Consider the following 11,411-nt stretch of genomic DNA (forward strand, 5'->3'; position numbering starts at 1 on the left):
ATAGTACTGATTTACTATCCAGAGTGGTAATCACATTTGTTTTTGTGTACTTTAATATTTTTCCTTTGTTATGACTTACCCTTAACCTGTCTAGTTGACCTTTTAATTTTTCATATATAAACGTTCTTAATAAGTATATGTGTGATCAGATTGTTCGAAATGTATTGCGCAAATATATCACATAATTCTGATAAACAACGTCTTCTCATTGCATTATCGAAATTTATCAAAGGGACTAATTGTTTTAAATTTTTATTTATTTATTTAATATCCAACGGTGTCTAACGATGTCTAACTTCAACTAATCCATGAAATTGAGCGACACATTCACCATTGTCTTCAGTGAGTTACTATCTCACAACAGACCTGGTTGAACTCCACTGGTCACTACTTCTCACTAGAACTCCAGGATATACCTCGTGAAGCCAGTCACTAGTGAGCATATAATGATTAATATCAGATGGGTTTTTTGTGGAGATTGTAGTAATTTCAATGGTTAATATAATGAGTCAGTTGAAGCTAGACCACCATGGAAAACCTGGAAGCACTGGACGGCCGTTTCGTCCTATTGTGGGTTAGACATTAACATCGTTGGATGCCGGCTCAGTGGTCTAGTGGTTAAGTGCTCGCGCGCGAAACCAGTAGGTTCTGGGTTCGAATCTCTCAGGGGGCGAGGTCGTGGATGCGCACCGCTGAGGAGTCCCACAATAGGACGAAACGGCCGTCCAGTGCTTCCAGGTTTTCCATGGTGGTCTAGCTTCAACTGACTCATGATCTTAACCATTGAATTTTATTTATTTATTTGAACACATAAATATTGGTACAAGAGAGCGCCAATATATATGCGCCACACAAAACAATGAGAATTCGAAGAGAAAGAAAAAAAAGGTAAGGAGCGTGAAAAAAAAAGAACAATGACGAAGAGGTTGGTGTAAGGTATAGTAATAATAATAGTAATAATGAGGGAACGGAAAGGTACAATCAGAAGAAATCTTTCAGTTAAGGAAGACACAACCACTTTTTATGAAGAAAGTAAAAGAAGGTTACAACAGGATCGCCACTGGCTTCTATTCTGAGCCATATCTGATAACGTCTCTAGCCACTGTGTAGCACCATCTCTCGGACCCCAACCAGGGAGTCGTGAAGGACCGATAGAAGCCAGTCCTTTGCAGTTTCCTTTCATACCACGACACCATGTTATGCACTGACCACCTCTCCGCTTCTTCCAACTGGTCCCAGTGTCGCAAATAATGCACGACGTGGAATTCTCTAAGACATTCGTAGAACATATCCACGCCACCGAAGTCGGCGTTTCAAGATGGTGACACCAATTGAATTATCATCTCTGTGCCCGAACACACGATGCCGAACCTCTGCATTACTGACATGGTGTTGCCACTGAATGTCAGCAATCCTTCGGAGACAGCGATGATCGAACACAGAGAGTCGTCTAACATCCTCAACTCGGAGAGGCCAGGTTTCACAAGCATAGAGCAAAACTGCTCTCACCGACGCGTTGTAGACCCGACCTTTTACAGCCAGACTAACACCACGAAGGCGCCAAAGATGGCCCAGATTGGCATAAGCCGCTCTGGCTTTCACTATACGTGCATTGATCTCATCACTCACACCCCCACCAGTACTTATGCAGCTACCCAGATACACGAACTTCTCGACTACGTCTATCTGCTCACCATCCAGGGTGAGTACAGGATTGGAATCCGGCCAGTCTTGTAGAAGTACTTTGCACTTCGAAGGTGCAAAGCACATACCATACCTACGGACACTGATTGCCAACTGATTAAGTGCGGATTGCATGCCTTGGTCATTACCGCACAGTAAGACAATATCGTCCGCATACTCAAGGTCGAGGAGTCTTTCTCCAGGCAACAGATCCACACCACCATTACTTACATTCATCAGAGCTGTTTCCAGAATGTCATCGATGGCAAAGTTGAAGAGGAATGGTGAGATTGGGCAACCCTGTCTAACCCCACTGCTCGAATGGAACAATGGAAAGAGATGGTTGTATGCCCTCACTCTACCTGAGGTGTTTGTATATAGGACTTTTAGGATGTTAATAAACTTCTCAGGCACACCCTTCTTCAATAGGCAATCCCAGAGAACAGTCCTATCCAACGAATTGAAGGCAGCCCTGATGTCAAGAAACGCTACGATTGTTGGGCTTTGAAAAGTATGACGGTGTTCTAACATTTGGCGGAGGGTGAAGATATGATCAATACATCCTCGACCAGAACGAAACCCAGCCTGCTCCTCGCGAGTCAATCTTTCTCGAGTTTTGAACAACCTACGAAGTATGACGGAAGCCAATAGCTTGAACGCAATCGGAAGTAGACTTATCCCCCGATAGTTGTTACAGGAACGACGTGAACCCTTTTTAAAGACAGGGACAACTATCGACTCATTCCATGACGTTGGTACACTCTCTAGTTCCCAAACCTTTGTAAACAACGTCGTCAATTCTTTAGGCAGAAAGTCACCACCATCTTTAAAAAGAGCCAGAGGTAAGTCATCTGGGCCAGGTGATTTGTAACGCTTCAAGAGTTGGAGTTCCTTGCGGACTTCCACTTCATTTGGTGGATCAGTCGTCACCGGCCATGGAGGGCAGGACAGTCTGACCGATGTTGCCGGAGCAGCAGGCCAGTTGAACTGCCCTTCGAAAAATTCTGCCCATCGTCCAAGACGTCGATGTATGTTAGTGATTGGCATCCCATCATCCTCGTAGATTGTTTCGCTCACACCAGACTTCTTGGTGCCAGTGGCTCAGATGAGTCGGATGAGCTTCCGGTAATTACCAGATGCAGCTGCTGCTTCCAGCTCATTAGCACGCTCCGACCACCAGGCTTCTCTGTCCTTACGCAAGCTTTGCCCAATTTCATTACGTAACAACCTTCGTTTGTGGTCAAACTCACGGTCATCCGGAGTAGACCGACGGGCTTCAATCAGTAGTAAGGAACCTGAAGAAACCCAGTGCTTATAAGAGGGACGTTTCGCGAACCCAAAACTGACTGTACCCGCCATTTTCATGGCGTCATGCAATTGCAACCAATGCTCATCTATACTTTTCGGTGGAATGGTAGCTAGCCTAGAAACTAGCTCGGTTCGATACTTACTAGCAACAGAAGTTGCAACCAGCTTGCTAACATCAATCCGTTGGTGGCGGTCACTTCGTTGTCCACTGAAAAGTAAAGTAAGATTAGCGCAGACCAAGGCATGGTCAGAGTCCAGATAGGTACTCCAAAAGGAGCGGCAGTCTTGTACACAACCACGCTAGCGGTAGCTGATCGCGATGTGATCAATCTGAGTCCAGGGTTGGGATGCAGAAGGAGGACGCCAGGTGGCACATCGGCGATGACTGTGCCGAAAGTTAGTGCTAGCCAGAAACAGGTTATGGTCTGTGCACAGTTGCAGTAGACGGTCCCCGTTATCTGACCTGCGACCAACGAGTCCCCATCGGCCACCTAAACGACTCTCTTCTGTGCCTAGACGCCCGACCTGAGCATTCAAGTCTCCGGCTAGTACTACAATATCTGTCGAACGCACTTTCTGGAGAAGAACAGATAACTGGTGGTAAAACTCATCCTTGATTGCATCCGGGCTGCAATCTGTCGGAGCATAGGCGGAGATGACGAAAGACATCGTTTCTCACACCGATTTCTTCTCACTTTGATGGAACTCTCTAATCTAACAGCACATAACCGACTGTTAATGGGGATCCAGTCGATTAGTGCTGCCTCAGCTCTATCGCTTAGTGCGACACCAACGCCAGCAAGACCAGACGAAGATGCCATAGGGTCCCCGGATAAGCGCACGTAAAACAAGCTTTTCGAAGCGATAGATGAAGAGTGGATTTGTAGTACTTCACCAGAGTCTTGAATACAGGTCTCGGATAGACAACAGACATCGATATTAAGACTTTCTAAAGACATAGCCAGCCCTATCTGTTGTCCGACCTGCATAAATGTGCGAACGTTGAAGGCAGCCAGTTTGAATGGTGCATGTGGTTTCAGAAAAACTGCTTCAGTCCTCGTATTCGATGGTAACATACAATTTCCAAACGGACGGTGACTCGAGAACGTTTAGATACAGTCGAATTTCCACCAAAGACGAGCTGCTGTATAAGTATAAAAAAGGGTGAATAATGTGGTAAATAATAATAGTAATAATAATCATTTGAATCATTTGATTGTTATTCGAAGCGAGAAAAGTGGTTTCCATATATATATAGTTCATCGTTTGCGCGTGGGCTGCGATACTGCCCGGGTGCCCAGACCGAAGCAGGTGGTTATCTTAGGGGGCCACACTCCGAGCCTTTGACCTAAAAGTCTAACCCACAAGGCAGTGGAGCGTCGTAAGGAGATGCAGTCCCATGGTAGCCGGTGACCAACGATTGGTTCATACGCCATTTGTTCCCGCAGGATACTGGAGACCATGTGCACCATTGGTTTGGAATCCGGTTAAAGCGCCGGACATTCGCTTTTCGTCCTCTCATTTTGCGATCTAGCAGTTGGTAATTACCGATTAAGTGATGTACGTAGAAAGATTTCAGATGGTGAATAACAGTTTCGATGGCATAAAAAATAGGTAATGTAATTTATCACACTCTATTCAGTAAAGATCACTTCTTGATGACTTCTAAAACAATTGAGTCCCAATACTCAACCCAAAATCATTTGGTACAAAATAACAGGAAATCTCATTGCTTATTATAACTATTAGAAAAAAAACAACTTATTGGAGCATAAAGAAAAAACCTACATCGTGAAGGAACTCTTTGAACAATCAGTCAGTTACTTTATGACTTACTCGTAGCACGTTTCTACCGACTAAACTGTCAGTCAAGTTTCTAACACATTATTTCAATTACTATTAATTAAAAATATTCGACTGAGCGATAAGTCATTAGTTATGGTGTTCACTAAGTCACCGGTCCTCGAACTCGACTCAGCCTTCGGTTTATTTGGCGATCAGGTCATCACAATTAGAATTCGAGTACACTTATTTTATTTATTTATTTTAACACATATATATTGGTACAATGAGGCACCAAATACATATGCGCCACACAAATCTCATTTGATATGTGTGAGGGCTGTGATACTACCCGGGGGCCCAAACTGAAACAGGTGGTTATCTTAGGGGGCCACACTCCGAGCCTTTGACCTAAAAGTCTAACCCACAAGGCAGTGGAGCGTCGTAAGGAGATGCAGTCCCATGGTAGCCGGTGACCAACGATTGGTTCATACGCCATTTGTTCCCGCAGGATACTGGAGACCATGTGCACCATTGGTTTGGAATCCGGTTAAAGCGCCGGACATTCGCTTTTCGTCCTCTCATTTTCGTAAACAACCCCCCGCCACGAGAAGGCAGTGAGTAGGACTTCCCTGGCAGAGGCTATATACGCGTGAACATGTGAGAGCGTTTCGAGAGGGAGAGCGGACTCTCCCCACTCTCGGCCGTACCAGGGCATTTGGGGCGGCGAACAAAACAAGTTCCTTGAATTCCTACCATGCTAGAGAGTTTGTCTGGAGTGATTAGTCAGTCAAGCGCAACGTAGCATCTGGTACATGTATACCTCATCAACACAGCGAGATGAAATTGTTAGGGTAAATCCCAGAGTATTGAAGGTAGTAACAGAAAAGATTAGGCATCGAAGATACGATTTGAGAAGAAAATATAAATTAAAGAAATGAGAAAAACTTTTAACGAATTGAGAAGCTTGGAATGCGGGGAGGAAGACAAATAGTGGATGCACTCGAGTCATTAAGGACGATTGCTAATCATGTCGCTCAATATCTCTAACCATTGGTTACGATAAGCACACTGATCCACACTAGGTAGTCTGCAACTATATATATATATATATATATATATATATATATATATATATATATATATATATATATATATATATATATATATATATATATATATATATATATATCAGTCTAACAATCATTTTCTTTATGCACAGATGCCATATTTTGATTTGATCACTCCTACATCAGTCATCATCACTCGTCGAAGTAGCAGACGGATTGGTACATGTAACACATATTTCAACCATTACAGTTGATAGAGATTTATTACATCTTCAACTGACTTACCCTACTTACCTAGTACTCTACGTTTAACCTCATATAATGACCAACTCGATGACCTCGCAATACACAAGTGATACTTCGAATGATCGGATATAAGTGTAGACCTCTATTATTAATAACCACGTTTCGTAGCCATAAAATAGAACGAAATGAACTGCTGTTGAACAGTGAATTCATCTTTTTGTTAGCAAATTAATATCTCACCTATGCCACATATTACCGCTTTGTATTAAGACTCAAAGTGATAAGTATACTGTCAAAGAATCATTCCATACTTTTAAATTCTTTGAGATAACATGATAATAATCTGTCCTCCATAGATATTTAACATCACCATAAATACTCCTTCCCTATAATAGTCATGATGAGAGGTTGGCAAAGATCAAATGTTATTAGTTTTGTTACACATACGATGGTCATCTATCTTTTAGATGAAATTCAAATTCATAAACAAGATAACCGTCTTTGTTACCTTTACCAACTGAACATCAATAACAATAGAGTATGAATAGGTTTTCGTTCAATTTACGTTCATAAAAATGATATTTTCCCTACTTCCCTTTTATTTTTTTGTTTTTGAAAATTAGAATAATAATAATAACTTAGATAATAAATCACGTCAAGTGACCATATCAGATGATGTCATCACATTTGATAGATTATCACAAACAAGTACAACCCATTTATCATCGTTTTCGCCATCGATATCATCATCATCAATGACCAATATTTCTAACCATGTTAAAATCGAATAATACTACTTACTAATTATACATTAGTAGTATTAATACTAATGGGTAATCGATAATCAGTCGGTGGTACGCATGCTGAGAGGAGGGGGGCGGTTGGTTGTAGCCAGGATCAATTCACTATTTTATTTTCTTGAATTTTTTTTCGTGAAATTTAGTTCGTAGTGATTGTATTATTATTGTTATTATCAAATGAAATATTAAGAACACTGTCAGTAACGATCAGTCATTGTACTGTATATGTGTATGTATTTGCATTCTTATTTCGCTTCTTTCCACTCTATTTACTCAATTTCATTTGCTATCTTATATTTAATCGTTCAAATATCGCTTGATAGTGGAATAGTTATATAAAGTGTTCAACGTCTTACTAGTAGATCAGAGGTTCGAACCATACCCTGCTTTCTTTGGGGAGTGATTCGAATAGCTCCAAGTAAAAAGTAACACTAGACCACACACACACACACACACAAGTACATATTCAATTAATAGCTGAAAGTCGGGCAATCGAATGAATCTTATCATATTTACCGAAATTTCATCAGTTTCGCTTTCCCAATCATCAGTTAGTGGCGAACACCATGCTTATCTTCAGTACTACTTTAGTCTTTGCAACAACCTGAATATATTTCTATGTATTTTTATACACATCAATTATACAAATATCCATTTGAAAAAACAACAACTAGTCTGCATGATTTTAAATAGAGACATAATCAGAATGTTCAGTTACCTTTCGTCCTTCTCCTTCTCCCCCTCCTCTTCCTCTTTTTTCGCCCTTCTCCCCATCCTCCTCATCGTCTTCTCAGTTATTCCAACTTTTCTCTCTTTGTCAAATGTATAATTCCATTTTATTGTTTGTTTATTTTTAAAGAACTTTTTTATTCTTTTTAAAGAAATTTTATTCCTCATCGAAAAAAAACTTCTGATATACTCTTGTATAGTTTAATATGTTTCTTAACAATACCAACAACAATTATGTCCAATGGCTTCAATAGCAAAGAGGAGTTGATTCATTTGTACAAAATTTAACTGATCAGGTGATATATTACTAAATAAAGTAATTGACAACCTTAACGAAATTGATCGTATTTATTTATTGTGGAACTGTTGTGATACATAACATAACATAATACTGAATTAAAAGATCACGAGTGGTGGTGGTGGTGATGGTGCTTAAAAAACTGGTAGACTTAAAGGTAAATGAATCATTAAAATCATGAACTGATCTAAGTTAGACCAATATTGAAAGCTTGGAACTACTGGATGATCGTTTCTACTGAGTATGGCATTAGTAGTGCTCACCGACGACACCATACAACAAAAATCAAACTCAAGACTTCAGTTTCACTCACAAACACTTAACTTATTCAACAGTTTTAATGGGTATTTATTTATTTTAACACATAGATATTGGTACAAAGAGGCACCAAATACATATGCGCCACATAAATCTCATTTGATATGTGTGAGGGCTGTGATACTGACCGGTGCCCAAACCGAAGCAGGTGGTTTTCATAGGGGGCCACCGCACCCCGAGCCTTCGACCCGAAGGTCTGATCCACAAGGCAGTGGGGCAACGTAAGGAGATGCAGTCCCTTGGTAGCCGGTGACCAACGATTGGTTCATACGCCATTTGTTCCTTCAGGATACTGGAGACCATGTGCACCATTGGTTTGGAATCAGAGTTTTCCAACTCCCCTAGGTGAACTCTTCATGTCCACCAACCCGGTTAAGGCGTCGGATATTCGCTTTTGGTCCTCTCAATTTCGTAAACAACACACCCGCCACGAGAAGGCAATGAGTAGGACTTCCCTGACAGGCTATATACGCGTGAACATGTGAGAGCATTTCGAGAGGGAGAGCGGACTCTCCCCACTCTCGGCCGTACCAGGGCATTTGGGGGCGAATTCATTGGAAAGAGAAGTAAATCTTCGCTGAACCAATCTTGTATACTTTCTTTCTAATGTCTCAAGAGGTATCTATTCAGCTTACTCAACAACAACGACAAAATGAGAAACAATTAGATAGTTTATTTTTCGACAAAAGTTCTACAACTTACCATCCATATACCCCAGTATATAAGATTCCAGAAGACCGTATTTTCAAATATTTCACTACCCAATTTTAAGCAAACTAATAACTCAGTAAGAATTATTGCACTGTAATGATAATAATAATAATAATAATAAGTTGGATTCAGTAATAAGTTTCTCTTAACACAACTAGATATTTTAAAGTACATGAGAGTCAAACATCAATAATATTGATTCACATGTTAGAAGAAATATACTAAAAATGTGGCATTGTACTATCATGAAAGGAATGAACAAATTCTTGGATGGTCAGAGGTGGTCGACAGGAAACAATGGATCTGAGCTTTCCTGTTATTTGGTACTCATCACAATTACGTGTACCTACAATGTTTAGGGAGTCTTTACCTATGATAAGTTCGAACACAGGTCATCCAACTTCATGGTCTGATAGGTTACCACTGATCCGATTAGACTGTGAGTAACGTTCTGTAAAAGTGGGGAACGTTTACGATTTGTTGATTACTGATTAGTGACAAATGCCATGTTGACGTGGTTTAGGAGGCACCAGTTCTCCACAGATTACTGGTACACCTTGCTAGTGGGTGCCAAATGGCATGACACCTAGGTCGAGTGTGGTTTCCTGTAGACCACCTTAAGTTGCCTTCCGTAAGGATAGATCGTGTACAGACCAAATCACAACTCTACGGATCATTGTGGAACAATCAATTGAATGGGATTCATCACTCTACATCAACTTCATTGACTACGAAAAGGCATTTGATAGCGTGGACAGAACAACACTATGGAAACTTCTTCGACACTACGGCGTGCCTCAGAAGATAGTCAATATCATACAGAACTCATATGATGGATTACACTGCAAAATCGTGCATGGAGGACAGTTGACAAAGTCGTTCAAAGTGAAGACCGGTGTTAGGCAAGGTTGCTTACTCTCACCCTTTCTCTTTCCCCTGGTGATCGACTGGATCATGAAAACGTCAACGTCCGAAGGAAAGCGCGGGATACAATGGACATCTAAGATGCAGTTGGATGATCTAGACTTCGCAGACGATCTGGCCCTTCTATCCCAAACGCAACAACAGATGCAGGAGAAGACGAACAGTGTGGCAGCAGTCTCAGCAGCAATAGGTCTCAATATACACAAAGGGAAAAGCAGGATTCTCCGATACAACACAGAATGCACCAATCCAATCAAAATTGACGGAGAAGATTTGGAAGATGTAAAAACCTTTACGTATTTGGGCAGCATCATTGATGAACAGGGTGGATCTGATGCAGATGTGAAGGTGCGGATCGGCAAAGCAAGAGCAGCATATTTACAACTGAGGAACATCTGGAACTCAAAGCAACTGTCAACCAACACCAAGGTCAGGATTTTCAATACAAATGTCAAGACAGTTCTACTGTATGGGGCAGAAACCTGGAGAACTACAAAAGCCATCATCCAGAAAATACAAGTGTTTATTAACAATTGTCTACGCAAAATACTTCAGATCCATTGGCCGGACACTATTAGCAACAACGTACTGTGGGAGAGAACAAACCAGATCTCAGTGGAGGAAGAAATCAGGAAGAAGCGCTGGAAGTGGATAGGACACACATTGAGGAAAGCACTCAACTGCGTCACAAGACAAGCTCTCACATGGAATCCTGAAGGTCAAAGGAAAAGAGGAAGACCAAAGAACACATTACGCCGAGAAATGGAGATAGACATGAGAAAAATGAACAAGAATTGGATGGAACTAGAAAAGAAGGCCCAGGATAGAGTGGGTTGGAGAATGCTGGTCAGCGGCCTATGCTCCATTGGGAGTAACAGGCGTAAGTAAGTAAGTAAGTACCTTAAGTTGCCTAACAATTGAAATGGCGTGATTTACAAGTGACTGATCACTGGGTAGCGACCAATGTCATGTATTTCAAATCCTTCTTAGTTCTAACCAAGTTGCGATTTAGCTACTAGTCTAAGTGACTTAATATTGCGTTCACTATTTTGAGATACATGGTGGTGATCTAGGGCATTTACCGGGGAACTGTGAACCTAGATTTCGTGTTATTTGGCATTCGTCAGCAAGTTGTACCAGTGATCTTGAGGGGACAGATCCTCCCTAGAGGTTTTAATCCCGTGTCACCAAGAGTCACAATCAGAGACGTTACCATCAAGCACATGGAGATGTACCAGTGAAATCGATTTTATATAATACAGTAGAGGAAGCTGTGTGAACATGATGGAATGCATCAACACACTCAACTAATTAAATAACAGTAAAGTAGACAACGGACTAACAACATCAGTAACGCCTTTAATGTTCATTTAATATGTTGTATTCAACCAGCCATATATTCAGTCAATCAGAAATTTTCAATTGAGAAGGCCACATTGTGACACGTTTTGGCCTGTTCTTTTCTATTTTGTGGTATGATGCGGTCTGATTTGCTTGTATGTGTGAAATACATGATAAATACAGTGGAGGCTGATATTTATA

General features: G+C 41.1%; 1 protein-coding gene across 2 annotated transcripts in view; it reads left to right on the forward strand.

Moving 5' to 3' along the window:
* The window catches only part of PTDSS1_1 (Phosphatidylserine synthase 2), a gene marked incomplete at its 5' end in the record, with an annotated part of 34,797 nt that extends 26,430 nt beyond the window's left edge, over window positions 1–8,367 (forward strand). For both annotated transcript variants that reach the window (XM_035730422.2, XM_051217869.1), the window contains one exon: window positions 6,713–8,367. In XM_035730422.2, the coding sequence (XP_035589369.2) occupies window positions 6,713–6,880 (168 nt within the window). In that variant the 3' untranslated portion in view covers window positions 6,881–8,367. The remainder of the gene's footprint in view (window positions 1–6,712) is intronic.
* Between the last annotated feature and the right edge of the window lie 3,044 nt (window positions 8,368–11,411).

The sequence above is a fragment of the Schistosoma haematobium genome, chromosome 7 (genome assembly GCF_000699445.3).
Source record: "Schistosoma haematobium chromosome 7, whole genome shotgun sequence".
In the NCBI taxonomy this organism is placed as follows: Eukaryota; Metazoa; Platyhelminthes; class Trematoda; order Strigeidida; family Schistosomatidae; genus Schistosoma; species Schistosoma haematobium.